This window comes from Typopeltis vanoorti, chromosome 22 (assembly GCF_054136105.1).
Source record: "Typopeltis vanoorti isolate ZY-2024b chromosome 22, IOZ_Tvanoo_1.0, whole genome shotgun sequence".
NCBI classification, from domain to species: domain Eukaryota; kingdom Metazoa; phylum Arthropoda; class Arachnida; order Uropygi; family Thelyphonidae; genus Typopeltis; species Typopeltis vanoorti.
Genome location: NC_143570.1, coordinates 95,103,298 through 95,126,243, shown reverse-complemented (window position 1 = coordinate 95,126,243; position 22,946 = coordinate 95,103,298). Strand labels below are relative to the sequence as shown.

The window sequence follows — 22,946 nt, the reverse complement described above, 5'->3', positions numbered from 1 at the left end:
TTGCCAAGTTTATCTTCTACATATGAATCATAAGTTTCAAAGTTAATATTTATGCATATAACTTATGACCTATTTAAAAGACTTATTCTTCTGTAGCTTTCACAGTTGCACTTATCACTTTTATAAACTAGAATGATAATTGCCTTATTCCAACTTCCTGGGATTTTTCCTTGCTGACAAATATTGTAAAATAATATTAAAAATCATTTGATGTCTGCATATTTTATAAGTTCTATATTTATTCCATCTTTTCCAGGAGATTTCCTTGATTTGCTTTGCAGTATTCCTTGTTGAATTTCTTGTAATGTTATTTCTTCCATTGTACTGTTAGTAGCGAGCATTATGTCAGTTTTAAATTCATTACTATCTTGCAATAAGTTTTGAAAGAAATCCAGCCAGGTCTTTTCTTTGATTATTTCAAGTTTCACTTTTTCTTTTACCTCTTTATTCATATTCCTCAGAATTTTGCATATAGTTGGTCTTATCACTGAAACATCTCTTTCCCTTTTGCTATGTTTCTCTATTCTTTTTTCAGCATCCTTATTCTTGCTATTGACTATTAAATTGTTCAAGGAATTTACAACATATACTGGAATATTAATTAAAATAAACTTTAATAAACGCCTCCTATATTTCGGGAATGTCACATTGCCATATTCATCGGAACATACAACTATGACACATGCATGCAGGCACTACAAAAAAGCAAATGAAGCAGAAGAGAGAAAACTACTGTTGTTCCTAGAGTTCTACAGGTACCCCTAGCAGGCTATATTGGGTTGTCTTGGCTGCTGGGCTGAAGTTCTCAACATGCAAGCTTTCCAAATTTGGGGCAGTCTCATGCACCCAAATTTGTTGAGGTTTAGAAAGTTTTTTAGAGCTCAGGCTGATTCCATGAACAATCTTTCATATTTAAATTTGCTGCGGTGTATTAATGTGGTTTTCTTCCAACGTATTCTGTGACGGGTATCCAGAGCACGGTCTGCAAGCCCAGAGTGGATGTACTGTGAAACCGGATGTAGTCTTTGTGTTCCGAAATCCTGACATTTGCTGTACTGCCTGTTTGGCCAAAGTAGGACAGTTTACAGCTGCAAGGGACTTAGTATACTCCATGTAGGTCTAGGGGAAGTGGTTGGTCTTTGGTGGAGCAGATAAGGGATGTCAACTTTTTATATGGTTTGTAACAAGAAATTATATTATTTTAAGATTTTGGTTAACTTTTCAGAGGTGCCACAGATATAGGGAATGGTGATGGATTTAATGTAATCTTTGTTATGAAGGACGGGGGGGACTGGTTTTAATATTTTTGGATTTTTGGGGGGGGGGGGGGGGGGTTGTAGTCATTGGCTAAGAAAGTGTTAAGGATGTGGTTTAGTTCAGTGGTTGGGGCATTGTCATCGGAACAGATTAATTTTGCCCTGTTATATAGTGTTTTTATAACTCTAGATCCCCCCCCCCCAAAAAAAAATATATGGTCTTCCAAAAATACATAAACAAAATGTGCCACTACGTCCCATAGTGGATGGCATTGATTCTCCCACATAAAAATTAGCCAAAGTGCTCACACACTATACTGGCAATACACCATCACACATAAAAAACTCAGCCCACTTCAAAACCAGTATAGAAAACCTCTCACTCCAACATACTGATAAAGGTTAATTTTGATAAAATTAGTTTAATCCTTTATCCAAGTGTGAGCAAACAAAGTTTGTGCCTTAAAGTATCTTCAGGACTGGGGTAAGGTGGTACAACACCAAGGCACTCCTTGCAAAGGTGGAGCAAGCTACCAACACTCCTATCTCCTATAATGCAAAACACATCTCCTTGTGGATATGTCTAATGTTATGCATTAAGGGAAGGGCCACTACCCAGACTAGTTTTGACCTTTATTGAGGTCTGTTCAGTGGGAGCCAGGCCCAAGTGCAGATACCAGGCAGAAGCATTAGCAGGTCATCTCTACCTATAGGAGTTGCCAAATGGTGTGCCACCCTTTTTTTAATAAATTACTCTGGATTTAGAGAAAGATGTTGAAAGTTTATTTTTCACTTGGTTAAAGTATAATAAAATTAGTTTAATCCTTTATCCAAGTGTGAGCAAAGTTTGTGCCTGAAAGTATCTTCAGGACTGGGGTAAGGTGGTACAACACCAGGACAACTCGTTAATTTTGATGTCTCCTCTATATTCACAAATGTCCAACTCAAGGAAACCTTAGAGCTCATCCAAGCCAAATTTCCTCCCGATATCTCAGCCTTATTTCAGCTCACAATGAACTCAGGCTATTTCATTTGGCAAAGAAAATTCTATAAACAGATAGAGGGGACAGCCATGGGTTCACCACTCTCCCCACTCCTGGCCAACTTCTTCATGGGGACTTTTGAAGAGAAAGCCTTAAACTCAGCCCCATAAAAACCCACTGTTTGGCTTCGCTACGTTGATGATGTGTTCACTATTTGGCCACATGGCTCAGATACACTTCACTCCTTCTTAACACACTTAAACAACCAACATGCCAGAATCCAGTTCACCTAGGAAAAAGAGGAAAACAACAGTCTCTCTTTCCTAGACACTTTACTCACTCACCAGCCTGATGGATCCTTGGTTTTCTCTGTTTACAGAAAATCCACCCACACAGGCAGATACATTCACAAACAATCAATCCCACCCTCCTCTCACAACAATATGGGGTTATAAAAACACTATATAACAGGGCAAAATTCATCTGTTCAGATGACAAAGCCCTAACCAGTGAACTAAACCACATCCTTAACACTTTCTTAGCCAATGGCTACAACCCCAAAAAAATCCAAAAAATATTAAAACCAGTTAACCAGAACTCCCGTCCCCCTTCATAACAAAGATTACACTAAATCTATCACCGTTCTCTACATCCAAGGCACCTCTGAAAACTTAACCAAAATCTTAAAAAAATATGACCCGACTTCTTGTTACAAACCATATAAAAAATTGGCATCCCGTATCCGCTCCACCAAAGACCAACCACTTCCCCTAGATCTACCTGGGGTATATCAGGTCCCTTGCAGCTGTAAACTGTCCTGCTTTGGCCAAACAGGCAGGACAGCAAATGTCAGGATTTCAGAACACAAATACTACATCCGGTTTCACCAGTAAAGCCACTCTGGGCTTGCAGACCATGCTCTGGATATCTGTCACAGAATACATTGGAAGAAAGTCACATTAATAACACACTGCAGCAAATTTAAATATAAAAGATTATTCACGGAATCAGCCTCAGCTCAAAAACTTTCCAAACCTCAACAAATTTGGGTACATGAGACTGCCCCAAATTTGGGAAGCTTGCATGTTGAGAACTTCAACCCAATATAGCCCACTAGGGGGCACCTTTAGGACTCTAGGAACAACAGTAGTTTTCTCTCTTCTGCTTTATTTGCTTTTTGTAGTGCTTGCATGCATGTGTCATTCCTGAAATACAGGAGGTATTTATTAAAGTTTCTTTTAATTAATATTCCAGTATATGTTGTAAATTCCTTAAACAATTTAATAGTCAGTTGTTATCAAAATATAAGCCTATCTACGAGTATTTTTGCTATTGCTCTTTTGTATTTATAATTAATCTTTGCTTCTAGTGATTTTGTGTTTATCCATTGTTTACATGTTACTTTCTTGTCTGATTACTACTCCAATGTTTTCTTCCCAGTATCTTATTCCTTTTCTCCTCATCCATTTACTTTTTTGTTCTGAGGATTTATTAATCTATTTTTTAAACTATTCCATTCCATCTCTATCATCATTTTCTTTTATTTCCTCTAGTTTTCCATTTATTCTTTCCAAATAAAGGTAGGTGATACTTTCATCATCCAAGAGGTGAATTCTAAAAGATTCCTGGAGATTTCTCTTAGCACTGATTTAGTTAATTTTGAACCATCTTAGGGGTATTCTTAATTTTCCTTATAAGAGATAATGATCAGATTTCTGCACTTCTAAATACCTGGGTATCTAGTATCATATTAGTTGTTTTCCTATTAGCTATTATACAATCTATTATACTTTTTAGTTTATTGTTTCTCAAGTGAATTTATGGCAATCTTTTTGCTTGAAAAAAGTAATAGTAATTTTTAAGTCATCATATGTGGAAAAATCCCTAAGTCTATACCCATTTCTACTGCATGTTGTTTCACCATTTGTTCCTATATTTGTACCTAGAGGATTGTTCATTACTCTGGCATTAAAATCTCCCATTATTAATAGATTATCATTTGGATTTATTTTATCTTTCATTTTTTGTAAATTGGTGTTTAATTTTAAGTTTCCTTTAGTATCTGTACTTAAATGTTTCAAAATCTTATATACACTGGGTCTTAATTTATGTAAATCATGTTCTAAATTAGAAACAAATTTGTTCCATAATTCTCTATGTCTTTTTCTGACTTCTCTTTTAGCTATTGCTCTTATTCTTTTATATTCTATTTCATCTTCTAATCTTTTACTGCTTAACCATTTATGTTATGCTTCTTTTTTAATTATTTTTTTTATATAGAGAAACCTGTGGAATATTCATAACTATAAATTCACAATAACTATACACTCACACATGCACAGTAATTAACTTTTTAATAATATGTAAATATTTTGTCGAGGATGATGATGTCTGAATCTGTTGTTTTTTCTAACTTTGGTTTTCCAAAATAGAGAAATAAATATTTTATTCTAATATATTTTTTTTTTGTTGTATTAAAATATTTATTGTATTAAAATAATTAAAAGTGATAAATAAATTTTTAATACACAAATAAAGTTTTAAGTTGTGTATTTTTTTTAGTTGTTTATTTGTGCGTAATCAGATATCAGGTTGGGGGAACGTGATCTATATGAGAGAGTAGATCGCCGAATAACTTATATATAAGAGAATAGATCGCCGAATAACTTTTTATAGAAAAGTAGCTCGCGTAGTAAAAAAGGTTGAGCACCACTGTCCTATACCAAGCATGAGTTAACCCTTAGTATAAGTACCTTAATTTGGACCCTTCGCTTGTGATAAAGCGGAGAGCACGTCTGGGGAAATAATTTCAGCTAAAATATAGTATAAAATATATGTGCTTCAGAAGCCAACTACGAATATACTCGTATGTCGATTACCGACCTCCTGTGCCAAGCACAAGTTAACCAGTAATTTGTAAATCAAATTAAAACTAATAAAATCAATAAAAATAATAAAATGAAATCAATAAAATAAAAACCAATTTATTCAAATTACGAATGATACACTTTAAAACAATTTTCCACGCACGATGGTAGTTTTTCCTGACAAATGGGACAATAATAATGTGTTTCGTGTACTCGGCTTTGTCGGGCGATTCTTTTTTTCTGTAGGTGGTAAAATTTCCAAATAACGAAGATCCCGAATCCTGCTGATATTCTGTGATGCTGTAGGCTCATCCATTCCAACAAAAACTGAGATAAATTGATCTCTAAATTTTAACGCAGTCATTGCGTTTCCAGTAATTATATTATAAAATGTATGCATATTTTGAATGTATATATCGAAAATGCGTATTGGCAATTTCTTTGGCCATCTAATTGTCTTTCGTAAGGCGGAATAGTAAGAAAACATTTGATCAGAAAGATCGATGCCTGACATACCCAAATTATAGTCCCTAACGATATTTGGTTTTAATTGAATTTTATCATTTTTTCATTTTGATTATTTCTTTGATTGTATCGTCCCATATCTTCAGTTTTTTCTTTTTATTGAATTTTTTTGGTCTTTCCTAAACTTTCATTTGCTGCTGTATTTAGTATCATTTTTTTTATATTAAGCCATTCTATTTCTTCATTTCGTTTTATTTTATCTAAATATTGGTTAATTCTTTGCTCATATAGCCATTGTATATTTGTGTCATTTAATAATCTAGTTTTATAAACAAATGGTTTAAATTTTCTTTTTGTTCTTGTTATTTGTAGCCATTTGGGTGGCAATCTTAATTTTATTTTAATGAGCAAGTGGTCACTACTTATTTCATATCCTTCGTGAACTCTAACATCTAAAGAGAACTTTGATGTCTTTTCATTTAAGATAAAGTAATCTAATATTGATTTCCATCCTCTTGCTGCCTAAGTATATTTATGTATGTCTTTATGTTTATAGAAAGAATTCATTATTTTAAGGTTATTATAAACTACAAAGTCTATCAATTTTTTACATTCCTGTTTAGAGTATGTTCTCCGTATATTCCTATATTATTATTAATTTTTGTGTTTCCAATTCTTGCATTTAAGTCTCCTGCTAATATTACATAATAATGTTTATTTATTTTATTATATATATTTTGTAACCGATTATAAAATTCAATATTACCATATTCTCTTCCTTCTGGGACATATAAACCAATTATTGTTAAATAAGGAACAGAATTTTCAGAAAAAAAGGTAAAATTCTAGGGTATGATCTAGTGGGCACAACACTCCAAGTATATGGCATTGCCACATATGCCTGAAAAGAACAGGATTTTCAGAAAAGGGGTAAAATTCCAGGGTATGATCTAGTGGGCGCAAAACTCCAAGTATATGGCATTGCCACATATGCCTGAAAAGAAGGATTTTCAGAAAAGGGGTAAAATTCCAGGGTATGATCTAGTAGGTGCAACACTCCAAGTATATGGCATTGCCACATATGCCTGAAAAGAAGGATTTTCAGAAAAGGGGTAAAATTCCAGGGTATGATCTAGTAGGTGCAACACTCCACCAACTATATGGCGTTGCCACATATGCTCAGAGCAAGATTGATGATGTTTGCCTCATATCAACATCAACCCAAGGAAATATCCATGCTGTGACTGTAAAAATAGGAGAAATCACAGTCATCAATATACAAACCTCCAAGTGTGATGTGGCCAACATATGTTAGAGACTTAAGCCCACCCTTCAGTTTATATAGGAGACTTCAACAGTCAATATGAAACTTGGAAATATAGGACTAATGACTTGAATGGCGAATCGTTTGTCGACTGGGCTGAAGATCATAATTACCATTTGATCTTTTGCGCAAAAGATAGGGGCACCTTTAAGTCTGCGGCCTGGGATCAAGCATACAATCCAGATCTGTGTTTTGTTTCCAAGAGTATTAACAGCGAACTTTGATAGCTAAAAGTCTTGAAGGACTTCTCCCATAGTCAACATCGACCTGTATTCATCGAAGGGGGGCTGCAAGTACCGCTGATCTCCTCTTTTCCTCGCCGGAACTTCAGCAAAGCAAACTGGAATGACTTTGCTGAAGATCTGGACAAATGTCTCAGTTGGATACCACCCACAGCAAGGAACTATAGCAGATTTGTAAATGCTGTCATTACAGTTGCCAAAAAATATATCCCAAGAGGTTTTAGAAAAGAGTATATTCCGGATGGGGTGAAAGGAGTGAGACCCTTTAACAAGAATTTTTGGATAGTGGAGAACAAGAAATCACCGAGGAATTATTGCAAAACCTCAATGATGCTTGTCGACTCAAGTGGACAGAAACTGTTGAGTCTCTGGATTTTAAGCACTCTAGCCACAGAGAATGGAGTCTACTAAGAAAACTGGGAGACGTTTCACTGATAGGACGCCAGGAAGCCATAGTGTCTCCTAATCAAATTGCAAATCAAATATTATCGTTGTCAAGAGCACCCCGGAATAATAGCCATGATACTCGAGTTAAAAGAGATCTTGATAAATTGAAAGAGACGTGCAATCAAGAATCTTGTTATTCTTTCCCCTTTCTTGTTACAGAAGTGACAGATACATTGGAGGAAATGAAGCCAGGTAAGGCTCCAGGGTCTGATGGAATGCACCCTGAGTTTCTAGCCACTGCGGTAAATGTGTGTGTTTCTGGCTATCAAATTTTTATTCTGATATTTTACAGACTGGACATTTACCTTCAGAGTTTAAAAAATCAAAAGTAATAGTTATTTTCAAGCCAGGTAAACCAAATGAGCAGGAGAGTTATCGCCCAATTGCTCTGTTAAGCACGTGTCTTATATTATTGGAGAGACTTTTACTGAACAGAATAGGCACCCAAAAATACTGGAACATATACCTATTGAACAGGCAGGATTCAGACCAAACAGAAGCATTATAGACCAGGTCCTATCTTTGACTACACATATAGAAGTAGGATTTCAGCAGTGCCTTAAACCGTCAGTTGCCTTTATAGACCTCACTGCCGCCTATGATATGGTTTGGAGGCAGGGCCTCATTTATAAACTACTTACACGATGCCAAATAACAACTGGGCTTATCAATGATATGCTCAGTAATAGGTCATTCCTGGTTATTTTGGGAACCAAAACAAGTGGAAGCAAATTACTGAATAATGAGCTTCCCCAGAGTTCTGTCCGCTCTCCGATGTTATTTAGCTTATATATCGCCAACATGCCAGATATCATATCCAGAAAATTTGGATATGCAGATGATTGGGCTCTGGCAACAAGTAGTGGCTCAATAGAAACTACAGAGACAACACTGACGACTGACCTGACCTCCCTTGGTAGATATTTCAGGAATTGGCAGCTTCAACCAAATACCAACAAGTCTGAGACCTGCTGCTTCCACTTTAATAACAAAGTTGCTAATAGAGAACTTCAGGTTTACCTTAATGGACAACTTCTTTGACACAACAGTACCCCAAAGTATTTGGGAATAACTCTTGACAGGCCTCTGACATTTGACACCTCTTGAACACATCAGCTAAAATCAAGACTCGCAAGAATATAATTCAGAAACTGACGGGAACATCTTGGGGAGCTTCTGCGACGATGCTTAGATGCTCAGCTCTCAGCCTTGTACTTTCCACTGCCGAATATGGAGTTCCAGTATAGATTAACAGAATGCACGCACCCGTTTGGTTGACAAACAGCTCAATAATACTAAGCATCTTATTCCAGGGACAATCAAGAGTACTCGTATAGAACGGCTCCCAATTTTAAGCCATGTTCCTCTCCCACTGTTAAGAAGAGCCAATGCTTTATGTAGGGAGCATAGAAAGATCCAGGAAAACCCTCCATCTTCCAGTGCATAGAGACATTTCGTTTTAATAAATGGATTGAAATCGAGATATCCTCCTGTTAGTACTGCTATAAGACTGCTAAAGGACAATTTTGACATCGATCAAGAGTGGAGACGCCAATGAGAGGTGTTTGCAGATCCAGACCTGCAGAACCTTCCCTGCATTGAAGAACAACCACCTAGATATGACCTTCCACGTAAAACTTGGATTACGCTAAATCAGCTAAGGACTAACCACGGTCGATGTGCAGACTTTTTTTTTTCCAAGTGCCAGAAAATTCGTTCCCCACAATATAACTGTGGAAGTGAGAAGCAGATCATTCAGCATATTTGTCAAAAATGCCCACTGAGAGCATACGAAAGAGAGGAATAAGAATTCCTAGTTCCAACACTTGCAACTATTGACCGGATTAATAACTTAGATATAAACTTGTAATATCTGACTGATAGAAGAACCTTAATTTTCGTAATTTTGTAATTTCTATTGGAGTTGTTTGTATGTTAATGTGTTTGTGCTATGTACATATATTTAGAGATGTCAAATTTAGATTTTTTTATACACATGTCTATTTATATTTTAATTATATACATACTGTTGTAATTATCACCAACACTGTATATGTTTCTTTTTCTTGCAATGTAATAGCCATAAGATAAATAATATTGTTAAATAACCTCTATTTTTATTCTAGCTTCTATTATTCCTTCATTCCATAATTTCTGATATTTTAACTGTTTTGAAAGGAAATTATGAATCCAAATCATAACACCTACTTGTGCTCTTTGGTCTCTTTCAACTCCACTATATATTACATTAAAATTTCCAGTTCTCATGGTTCCTTTTAATTTCTTTTTTGTTTCAGTGATTACTATTATTTGAAAATTTCTTCATTCATATTTGGTCTCATTCTATGTCTTTATATGCTATTCCTCTTACGTTTCAGTTTGCTATATGTATTATATTATGTTCTGTTGTTTCCATTTTTGCTTTGCCTTTTCCATTCCAGTGTCATTTTCCATAGATACATTTCAATGACCTTTCTCTGTCGGCTTAAAAGTAGATAAATGTTCTCCATGTGAGATGATTAGCCTAGTGATGGATAGTCCATTGGTAGGACTGCTACCTTAAGGCTTATGAACTAGCCTTCTTCCAAATCTAAAAAGGGGAAAGAGTAGATTATAGAGGGGGCATAGACAAAGACCCCATAGCCCTCGAGTACTCTAATAGCATAAGGATTATAAAATAAGAAGAGTTGGCCGATAAGGCCTTATAGGAAAGATTAAAGTGAGTGGATCTTCCTCAAAGTAGAGGAAGAGGATAGATCCAGCTAGGAGACCATGGAAGTGCCACTTCCCTTACAATCAAGATGATTGCCCCATATGGCCCTGTTGGTCCACGAGTTCTTATTCAATATATTCGGACCACCCCACCATATCTGGTGGGATCCCCTATCCGCCACCCAGGGGAAGCACTCTCCAGAGGTTACAAGGTTCCCCAAAAGGAAAGGAAAGACAGTAATGCTTTCAAAATATCTAGGAACGTATAAAAATTCAACATTCTTGCAATAATAAAAAATAGAAATCAAAAATCATCTCTTTCAATGCACTCCTTCATAAACAGTAATGAAATTAAATTGGAAAGAAAGTCAGTATGGAAAATATTCTGTATGTACTGCGTGAAGTAGGTTTAATGGCTCATAAATAAAATTGGTATGCAAGCATATACAGGGTAAACAACCAATTTTCTAGTAATGAATGGTCTAGCTCATCCTCTGTCTGGAAAAAATTAAGAGCGATATGCATGCAGGCACATGCTTAATTATTTACATATGCACTAGATGGTGATCTCTTGCTTTTAAATGATTCTCAGTGTTGTGTGTGTGTGAGAGGAGGGGGGAAGAATAAATAAATAAATAAATAAAAATAAGATAAAAATATTATATATACATATAACCAAGATGTAAGAAAAATTATTTTGCTTACAATTAAACCTAGCTATGGCCAGTTCATAGTGGTAGTTTCAGGAATAAGCACAATTCTATATCCACATATACTGTATCATTTATACTAATGAATTTAATAACTTAATTCACATTTAATATAGGAAAGTGATTATTTCTCTTTATAAGACCTTGATACTTCCACATCTGGATTACTGTGTTCAAGTCTGGTCTCCTGGGTTTCATGTGGATGAAGTGGTAGAGAGAATTCAGAGACAATAACCAAGATGGTGAGTGGTCTGTGGAATGTGCCCTATGAGGATATGTTGTGGGTTGCAGAAGTTGGATGATAGGATAAAAAAAGGGGATATGATAGAAACATATGAGTTATTTAAAGGGTTTTAAGAGATTGATGTAGAGGAAATGTTTCAGCACTTGATAGAGCAGAACAAGAAGTCATCCATGGAAGTTGAGTAAGTGTGTGGTTAGTAGGGGTGCAAGGACTAGATTTTTTTGCTTAGAGAGTTATGAATGAATGGAATGGGTTGCAAAAGTCAGTTGTGAGCACTTTGTCTGTTAATGGGTTCAAGGAGAAGTATGATAGATATTGTGTGGATAGTTTCGGACTCCCGTGATGTGTCTTTGGACTCCATGAAGGTGGCCGTACAATAGTAATAGTATTTAAGTTTCTACCATCCATGGTGCTTCAAAGACATGAGAGTTATAATTAATGGATGAGAGGTGTACTGATAAATTATTATTATTATGTGACCTCCATTGATCCAGCAAAACGGCTAATCTGGCAAGGCTCCAGAACTGAGGGTTACAGAAAATAGGTGGTGTACCTTCATTTACTTAGAAGAAATTCTACTCATATAAGTAAATATTTGCTTGCAAATGTTAATATAATATTAATATAACGAAGGCTAAGAAGATTAGCTACATTAACAACAGATGAGATACTTTGAATAGGATTACACTAAATCATTACTATAGTACAAGTAAGACTGCTGATAATTTTCCAAAAATTTTGGATTTCATATTTTGCAATTTTTGTTTATTTATTATTATTTCATTTACTTTTTTCCATACCTTAGATCACTATGATGTGGAACCAGTGCTTTCATCGTTCTGGAAATTAGTGTTGCAATTCCTCCAGCACGATTCTCTCTTCTGTCATCTGTCATATCTTCACTGTAAGACCTTGGAGAACCAGCAGAATAATTTAGAGAATGTTTATGAGAAGGATGTGTATGCTGTATAGGTAAATTCTGCTGGTACCACATGTCATAAAGCAGCCGTGAGAGTGCATCCTGAAATCTGTGAGGCCTTGAAATGGACTGATAGGAAGATGACGCATCTGATCCTACATAACCAGATGCACTAAGGTTTGATGAAGGTTTGGGACAATGAGTATTACAAGTATTTCGTTGAGGAGCACTATTTAGATGATGATTCTTGTAATCAATCACAGAACTATAGGAAGAACGATTACTGGGATGATAACTGTTGCTTGAATTATTACTAGCTAAAGAAACTCTGTTCTCATCTCTCTCTTGAGTATACCATTGATCACAGTATTGTGTAGGCCGGTAGGAATTACTAGAACGTTTCGTTTTACTCTGTGTAACAGGTCCCCAACTCTTCACATCTTCACTGTGCCTGAAATTAACGTAAGTACTTTCTGAAGCAGGAAGCTCTTTGGGAAGAATACCAGCATTTCCTGAAGAACTCCAACATGGAGGTTTTAAATTAAGATATGATGGTGCTTTAGGTTCTCTTGTAACAGGTTGATAAGCAGAATTTGCAAAATACTATATATAAATAGAAAGTAAAACTATTAATAATATATTAATACAATATATTAATACAAGACGTAGAAAAAAAAAGACGATTAAAATTATATATTACAATTAAAAATCACACAATTATATATGAATGCACTTTGTAGGGTATTTTATTATTATATACTTGGTTATTCTATTGTATAAGACTTTGATTAAGTCTCATATGGATTAATGTGCAAAGATTTATCCCATAGTCTTTCATGGCGATGAGGATATATTAGAAATGATCCAGATAAGATTAAAGCGGCAAATTGTCTTTGGAATGTAGAATATAACAATGACAGATTGAGAGAGTGCAATCTGCAAAGCCTCAGGAGACAGAGATGGCAAAGGATTGTTAGCAGGTTAATATGGAAGAAATTTTTCATAGAATGGAAAAGGAACCATCCCTGGAAACTGTAAAAACAGTGTGAAAAGAAGGTTCTATGCATGGGGTTTGATGAATGGAATGCACTGCCTGACAGTGTGGCAACTATAAAATAACACGTATGCCACAATAAATAATTTTTTTATTATGTAAATATTTCGTCGTCATCATACAATGATTGAACAACAATAGGAATTGAATTAAAAAAAGCAGTAGCATGCATTCTTAAATTGGAATCTCTCTATGTATACAGTCACATGTTCATGGATTAAACCTAATGGACTGATATTAAAACTAATTAAATTAATTAAAATATAATAAATAACTATTTAATACGATTGAGGATAACAATTTCCCAGAACTTTTGGAGTAGTGAGAAAGTCATTCCAATTAAGATTAAGTCTATGAAGTAAGGCTTCAGCACTTTTTTTATATAAACATTCATGTTTATATGTGGGCTTGATGTTCAGAGATATGTTTATAGATCTTCCCGTTTGTCCACAGTAAGACAAGTTACACAAACAAGGTACTTTGTATATGCCAGGTAGCATCATTAGTGAGAGTTTGTCTTTTGGAGAGGGTAGCAAGTTGTGAATTTGATTGATGGGTTTATCGGTAGCAATGAGTTGATATTTTTTCATAATTTTTGCTACATACTCAGAGATGCCTTTAATATATGGTATAGGAGTCCTATAGCCTTCTTCTTTTCAACTTTTATTATTGCTGAGTTATCATTACATATCATTATATTATCATTTGCATATCATTTCATCTCATTAATTTTTTATTTATTTATTTATTTTTTTTGAATGATAAAATTGTAAAACAACGACATCCTGTGTATAACCCAATAGCATGAGCTCATCCATGTTTCAAGAAATATAACAATTACACAGGATAATAGTACACAAAAATATTGACAATATATTTAGAGAATAATGTGTGTGTGCATATATATATACACACGCACACTACTCATATGTACACATGGAATAAGAACAATGCAGATCAGTAATTACTTGAATATTTTGTATTGGTTAATTTCTCTTGGTATCAATTGGTTAATTACTTTTATATAATTATTCTAAATAAATTTTCAATATTCTTCTTATAAAAATTTAGGTGCTGTCTAATCAGATTATTAATGTGTTCATGTTGTTTTCTTTTCGTATTAAGAGCAGTAAGCCGGTGAAAATTTTTGGAGCCAAGTGTTTGTGTATTATTTCTTTTTGAGCTTTGGCGATAAAATATTTTAAGCACGCTTTTCTGCATAAGTGGCTTTTCTTTAGGAATAGTAGCATCCTGTAAATATGCAGCTGTCTAAGCAGAAGGATATTTAATATGGTATATTTAGCATTCACCATAGTGGCTCTATATTTAACATTAGTTAAAATGCATATTAGTTTATTTTGCAAAGAGATTAATGGAGTCTAAGAAAAGTAGCATCCTGTAAATATATAGTTGTCTAAGCGGAAGGATATTTAATGCAGTAGATTTAGCTTCACCATAACATCTCTATATTTAATGTTGGTTATAATGTGTATTAATTTATTTTGTAAAGAGATTAATGGTGTCAGTGTGGTTGTGGTGTAATATGTTCCTCCCCAGCTTAGTATGCCATACTGCATAATAGTTTGTATCCAGGTAAAATATAATTCTCGTAGAAAGGCTTAGACGTTGGTTAAACATGCTTATTAAATAATTTAAGGAATTTACAATGTACACAGGATATAAATTTAATTAAACTATAATCTATATTTCCAATATTTCGGCAACGTCACATTGCCATCTTCACAGGAACTTAAAATAAAGACACGTGCATGCAGGCACTACACACAGTAAATGGGGATGAAGCAGGAAGCTATTGTTTCTCCTAAAAGTCCTGATAGTGCCCCCTAGCGAGCTATGTAGGTATTCTTGGCCATTGGGCTGAAGGTCTTCTGATGTAATTCTCCCAAATTTGGGGCAGTCTCATGCAACCAAATTTGTTGAGGTTTGGACTGTTTCTTAGGGCTGAGGCTGATTCCATGAATAGCCTTTCAAATTTGAATTTACTATGGTGTATTACCGTGGCTTTCTTCCACCATATTCTGTGGCATGTAACCAGAGCATGGTCTGCAAAACCAAAGTGGCCTTAGTGGTGAAACTGGATTTAGTCCTTGTGTTCTGAAATTCTGATATTCACTGTCCTGCCTGTTTGGCTGAAGTAGGACAGCTTACAGCTGCAAGGGACCTGGTAAACACCAGGTAGGTAAGTCTTTAGTGGAGCAGATAAGGGACGCCAATTTTCTATATGGTCTGTAACACGAGGTCAAGTCATGTTTTTTTTAGGATTTTGGTAATTTTTTCCAAGGTGCCTCGGATGTAGAGAATGGTAATGGATTTAGAATAATCCTTCTTGTGAAGGGGGGGGGGGTTTGGTTTCAATATTTCAATGCCCTAACCACACGACTAAACCACATCCTCAACACTTTCTCAGCCAATTTCTCAGCAATTGGCTGAGAAAGTGTTGAGGATGTGGTTTAGTCGTGTGGTTAGGGCATTGTCATTTGAACAGATAAGTTTAGCCCTGTTGTGTAATGTCTTAATAACTCCATATTGTTGTAGGGGAGGGATGGTGGGTTTGTTGGTGAATGTATCTGCCTGTATGGTGGGTTTTCTATAAAGTGAGAAAACCAAGGTTCCATCAGGCTGGCGGGTGACTAGTGTGTCTAAGACAGGAAGGCAGTTGTTTTCTTCTTCTTCCAGGGTGAATTTGATTCTGGGGTATTGGTTGTTAAAGTGTGTTAGGAAGGAGAGGAGTGTATCAGAGCTATGTGGCCAAATAGCGAACACATCATCAATGTAGCGAAGCCATGTGGTTGATTTTTGTGGGGCAGAGTTTAAGGCTTTCTCTTCAAAAGTGTCCATAAAAAAGTTGGCCAAGGGTGGAGAAAGTGGTGAACTCATGGTCCCCTCTATTTGTTTGTAGAATTTTCCTCGCCAAACGAAATAACCCGAGTTCATTGTGAACTGAAATATGGCTGGGATATCGGGAGGAAATTTAGCTTGGATTAGTTCTAAGGTTTCTTTGAGTGGGACATTTGTGAATAAGGAGGAGATGTCAAAACTGACCATTGTCAGTATGTTTGAGTGTAAGGTTTTCTATGCTGGCTTTGAAGTGGGCTGAATTTTTTGTGTGTGATGGTGTTTTGCCAGTGTGAGCACTTTGGCCAAATGTTTAGCTAATTTGTATGTGGGGGAATCAATGCCACCACTATGGGAAGTAATGGCACATTTTCTTTATGTATTTTTGGGAGTGCATATATATACGGAGGGGTATGGAGTTAAACGGATTTAATTTGTTAGTGACTGCTACCACAAAGTCACTAACATTTGTTAGTGACTTCTTGGTAGAAGTCAAGAAGTGACTTTCTTAAGGAGCCTGTGAAGTTTTCTGATTTGTGAGTTGCTGGGATTGTATTCGATAGGGAGGTAAATAGCCCGATCTAATAGTACAGCATTAAGCTTACCTGTGTAATCCTTTTGGTTAAGTACTACTGTGGCATTATCTGCTTTGGTGATTAATATTTCTTTGTTTTTCTTCAATTCCTGCAGAGATTTATATTCCTTATTGGACATGTTGGTTTTTGGTGGTCTTGCTTTGGTGAGAACACAAGCTACATCCAGTCTAATATCGTTAGCGACGTGGTTTGAAAGTTTGCAGATCCCACATTCAATTTGGATCATCATTTCCTCGGCCGGTAATTTTCTGGGAGTAATGGCGAAGTTGTGGCCACGTGAGAGAGCGTTCAGTGCTTCAGGCTTTCACCAGTACAGCCACTCTGGTCTTGCAGACCATGCTCTGGATATACGCCACAGAATACGGTGGAAGAAAGCCACGGTAATACACCATAGTAAATTCAAATTTGAAAGGCTATTCATGGAATCAGCCTCAGCCCTAAGAAACAGTCCTAACCTCAACAAATTTGGCTGCATGAGACTGCCCCAAATTGGGGAGACTTATATCAGAAGACCTTCAGCCCAACAGCCAAGAATACCTACATAACTCGCTAGGGGGCACCATCAGGACTTTTAGGAGAAACAATAGCTTCCTGCTTTGTCCTCATTTACTGTGTGTAGTGCCTGCGTGCAAGTGTCATTATTTTAAGTTCCTGTGAAGATGGCAACGTGACGGTGCCGAAATATTGGAAACATAGATTAAAGTTTAATTTAATTTATATCCTGTGTACATTGTAAATTCCTTAAATTATTTAATAAGCAGGTAAAATATAATGTTCTTGACATTGTCAGAGTTAAGAATCTCTTTAAGAAAAAAAACTTGAGATAGCATAAATCTTACTCTGTTGAATACTTCTGTAATAATATGTGGTTTCCAGCTTAAGTTGCTATCTATTTTTAATCCTAAGTAGGTTATAGTATTCACATTTTCTATCTCCATACAGTTACAATTTTGGTTACTTCAATTCCAGTTAAGCAGGAATATATGGATGGAAAAATTGGTTTTACTATTAGGTGTATTTTTGAGTTTAAAAATTATAAATTTTGTTTTTCCAGCATTAAGAGTGAGTTTGTTGGCATGAAACCAATTTGTCACTATTTGCAGATCTGTGATGACCCTATTTTGCAATTCATTTACAGAATTTACAGTCAATATCAATGTGGTATCATCTGTAAAAGTGTTTACTTTACTTGATAACTGCAGGTCAGAAAAGTTGTTGATGTAAATTATAAGTAGTACTGGCCCAAACACAAAACTTTGGGGAACACCACATTTTACCTGAACAAAATTGCTATAACTTTTGTTGATTTTTACTGCTTGTGATCTAGACATTAAATAACTTTTAAACCAGTCATGTGCACAGCCTTTAATTCCTATATTCAGCAGTTTTTTTTAATAAAATAACCTGGGATTCTGTGTTTTTCTGGATGTCTAGAAAGACTGCTAGTTAGTTTGTATTAGTCTTGTGATGAATAAATCAAGTTTGTCAAGTAAACAGCGCATGCTCGGTGTTTACTTTCTGTTAAGTGGTTTTTTTCTAAAAAACAGAGAAAAACTGGAAGTTGGAAGACTGGCCTGTAGTTTTTAAGATCATTTATTCATCCTTTTTTATATATTGGTATTACCATAGTTTTCTTACCATTGGAAACACACCAGTCATCAGCAACAGTGTGAAGATAGTCATCAAAGGAGCTATCAGATATTCCTGGCACTCTCTCACACACAATGCTGACATTGTGTGTGAGAGAGTGCCAGGAATATCACACACAATACTATCGTGGAACAGAGCAGAAAAGTTTTTAAGTTCCGGTATGATATTTTGATTTCATTCTCATAAGTAAGAAAAAAGTACATTGAACTCTTATTTCTTTTAAGTCTGCAATTTACGATGGAGTATTAGGACTATTTACAAGTTTTTTATTGGCGGTTACAAAGTAATTATTAAAGCTGTCTGGTAACAATAATAATAAATTAAAGACTTATTTTGTAAGCTAGCCAAGTAAATAATAGTTTAATACCCAACGTTTCACTGATTAATATCTGTCAGCATTTTCAAAGGAATACACTGGTAGGTGATAGAAAGTAACAAAAACTAGGAAACTAACCGACAATTCTAAAAATTATATAAAGTTATCACTGAACGTGAAACAGTGATATGATACACATGTCACAAGTACAACGTTTTATTTGCTGAGATATTTAATGTAAATATTCATGAAAGTTCATTTCTTTTTGGTTAAATGATCTGATTAGAGTTTTCCATATATCTGGTAAGATTAGGCCTTAGGCCTGTCTGGTAATGTTCTTTCACGTTATATCTATATGATTGCTGTCCTCAAGTGTTGGTTTTTGGATATTTTTTCCCAGCATATTGTTTACAATTTAACACTACCTTCATATTTCAAAAATTCATTACAGTAATACTAGTTTTTTTCCTTCTTTCAATTTATGGCTTACTTGGATCCTATAACGTCTGAAGCTATTCTGATAGTATTCATTGTGAGAGTACTTTTTGTGTTTTTTATACATCTTATCTCTAAGTTTTATATATTGTTTTATATCTTGTGTTATCCATGGCTTCGCAAGTTTGCACCTGTTTCCTTGGAGTATGACAGTGGCATGTTGTATTTCAGTTGTATTTCATTAATATATCTAATATGTTAACGAATTTGCAGTAAGTATCATCAACATTAGTTTCAGATTGTATCTGTTCCCAAAATATAGTATTTAATTTATGTTTTAGCACACTGTAGTTTATTCTAGGATACTGGATGCTGATGTCTTTTGTGTCTGTGGATGCTGATTGGAGATGGATTCTTACAGATATTAGAAAGTGATCTGTGATCGGCTGTTTTAACACTGCTGTCTTGATTTTAGTCAGATCTTTGTGTTCTTACAAACATGTGATCCAAACACTAAGCACAGCCACTGAAATCCCTTGTCAGAACATTTACATGTTGCTCAAAGTCATATGTGGTTAATAAATCCATGAAATCGAGGGAATAACAGCTGTCGCTTAACAGACCAATATTTATGTCACCAATTATGGTAACATTATCATAATCGATGTCATGTAAAATGGTGTCCAATTCTTGTGTAAAGTCATAAGACATAAAAAGACTGAGATCTATAAATAGCCATTATGTAGTAATTGTAGTTCTCTAAGTAAATGCTAACATTCACAGCTGTTTCCATTTTTGTACTGCTAATGTGTTTAACAGTTAAATGTCTTTAAGCAAAGAGCAGTAATTCCCCAGATCTGTTATAATCCCTACTGTGATAGATTTTTTAAACCCTTCTAAATAGTATAGGCTTCATGCTCCTTTATCCATATTTCTGTTAGTATTAGAATATCTATAATATAATCTAGATCATTTAATATTAGTTCTAGATGTTCCATTTTATCTCATACTTCTAATGTTTAAATGCAGTATTTTAGATATAAACCCATCAACCAAATTCACAACTTGCTACCTTCTCCAAAAGATAAACTCTCACCAATGATGCTACCTAGTGTGCACGAAGTACCATGTTCGTGTAACTTGTCTTACTACTGACAAGCAGGAAGATCTATAAATAAGAATGTCTCTGAACATCAAGACCACATCCATCTTATCAAACCTTACAAATCTGGCCTAGCACAACATGGAATTGAAAATGTTAACACAGGATCCAATGGCAAAACGCTAAGCTACTACACAGATTCATATTTAACATGAATGTTTATACAAAAAAAGTGCTGAAGCCTTTTTCATAGACTTATTCTTAATCAGAATGACTGTCTCACTATTCCAAAAGTTGAAGAAATTGTTATCCTCAATCATCGTATTAAATAAATTTATCTGTTATATTTTAATTTAATTAGTTTTGATGTCAGCCCATTAGGTTTAATCCATGAACACTTGACTGTATATGTAGAGGGATTCCAATTTAAGCATGCATGCTATTATTTTTTTTAATTCAATTTCTACTGTTGTTTGATCAGTGTACTGATGATGTCTTATGATACATAAGATGAAATATTTACATAATAAAAAAAAGTTATTTACTGTGGCATATGTGTTATGGATACTCCACAGGTTTCATTATATAATGAATGACAGTGTGGTGAATGTACACATTGACCACACTGTACTTTAGTTATATAACAGTGTGTACATCCTGCAATGAGTCTTAACTCCATGGAAGTCTGGTGTTAATAATACAATAATAATAGTACCCCAGAGCTGAGAACGATATTTCTTTTGCCTATTTGTCTTTTAAGCTCAAAACTTTCTTTTACAGATCAAAATGTTTTTCAATAATGGCACACCAACAAAATATTTACTGTATGGTAAAATACATAAAGCACGACACTTCAAAGGCATGACAATCAATCAAGTATTTTGTTGTAAATACAGTACTTCCACAAAAATAATGCTGAGAATTTAAAAGCAAATACTGGAAAAAAATTAAGATACAACAGTAACAACTATTTTAATTGTGAATGTACAAATTGTGAATGTTAAATAACTTATGGATAAGCTAACATACTATAACATAAATAACTTACAGGATATATAAATTCAAATGTTAGGGTTCCATTTTTATATGGTAGCTAGAAAATACTGAGACATCAAGTCACTGTCTGCTGCCAGTTATGACTTTAAAGGAAGGGACGTACCTACTCTACAATTCTCTGTCTCCACTACTCAAATCTACCAACTACAATGAACTGCAACTATCATCATCATCTACTGCCACCATTACCACCACTAATATTTTCACAATTACACACATCCATTTCCACGAAGGGATTGAAACCAGCAGCCTTTTGGCTGCAGAGAAGAAACGCTAACCGCTCAGCCAACATGATTTAAAAGAAAGTTTTCCACTGGGCAATGTTCAGTGTTGTTTGCTTGGCAGTTGAGATATATGTCTCTAGAATGCAAATAAATATGGCATAATATTTGTATTCAATTGCAAGAAACATCCACGGCTGACCCATACTTGGATATCTAACACTGATAAGTCAAGGCACCAGATTGATTACATCCTGGCTCTCCAGCGGTGGAAGAAGAGCATCTCTGTGCATACTTGTCCTGGGTACAGACCATCAGCTAGCAAGAGCCAAAGTAAGACTAAGACTCCAAAAACTTGGATAAGCTAACATTGGATGTTAGAGTAATTCCTAATGGATTCACAGAGGAAACATCAACTCGGTTAGATGATTTTTTGAAGACCAAAGAGGAGAACTCGCCAGAAATGCTTTGGGAAAGAGTCAAGGTGATAATACAGGATACAGTGAAAAAGTATCTTGGCCCAATTAGAAGACCAAGAGACCCATGAATATCAGATTCAACATGGGAACCAATCAAAAGAAGGCAGGTAGAAAAACAAAGAAACGCAGGGACTAAAGAATATAAGAGATTACATAGAGAAGTCAGAAGAGCCATCAAGCAAGACAAGAAAAAGTTCTATACTAATAAATGTGAAGAGATAGAGTTCCAGATAAGGAAGCACAATTATAAATGATTGTTTTATTTAGTTCGTAACTTAAAGCACATGTTTAAGCCCAAACTGAATGTCACCAAAGACAGGAATGGAGCATTACTAACAGAAGAGTTAGAATTCAAAAACAGATGGAAAGAATACTGTGAGGATCTGTACAGGAGAGTGGATAAAGAAAATGTGGAGCCCTCTCACTAGGAAAATTTTGATTTAGAACTTCCTCCACTTAGGCATGAAGTTGAAAGAGCAGTTAAGCAGCTTAACAGCAAGAAGGTCCCAGGTGCAGATGAAATCGCAGCAGAGTTAATTAAGGCCACAGGAGATGGAAGGATAAGAGTGTTTCATAGATTGATTACAAGGATATGGGAGACAGGATCATGGCCAAGAGACTGGAAGAAATCGGTTTTCATACCAATTCATAAGAAAGATGATATGAAGGCATGCAAGAACTATAGACTTATTAGTTTAATATCTCATGCAAGCAAAGTTTTATTGAAGATCATGCTAAATAGGATTGAGGCCAAAGTTGAGGCAGAGATGCCCGAGGAACAACAGGTTTTAGGAAAGGTAAGGGCACCAGAGATCAGATCTTTTGCCTTAGACAGATCATAGAAAAATATAAAGAATTCAGACTCCCTCTAGTAATGTGTTTCTTAGACTACTTTAAAGCTTTTGACTGTGTTGAGCATGTGAAACTGTGGGAAATAATAATGAAAAGAATGGGTTTTCATCAACACAGCAATGTGAATATAATGGATTTGTATATACAATTTAATTTGTAT

General features: G+C 35.1%; 1 protein-coding gene across 5 annotated transcripts in view; it reads right to left on the bottom strand.

Annotated features, from left to right (window-relative positions):
- RhoGAP19D (Rho GTPase activating protein at 19D) overlaps positions 1-22,946 on the bottom strand; it is a 503,360-nt gene that overhangs the window by 291,574 nt on the left and 188,840 nt on the right. For all 5 annotated transcript variants that reach the window (XM_090412052.1, XM_090412051.1, XM_090412054.1 and 2 more), the window contains one exon: positions 12,051-12,772. In XM_090412052.1, the coding sequence (XP_090268178.1) occupies positions 12,051-12,772 (722 nt within the window). The remainder of the gene's footprint in view (positions 1-12,050; positions 12,773-22,946) is intronic.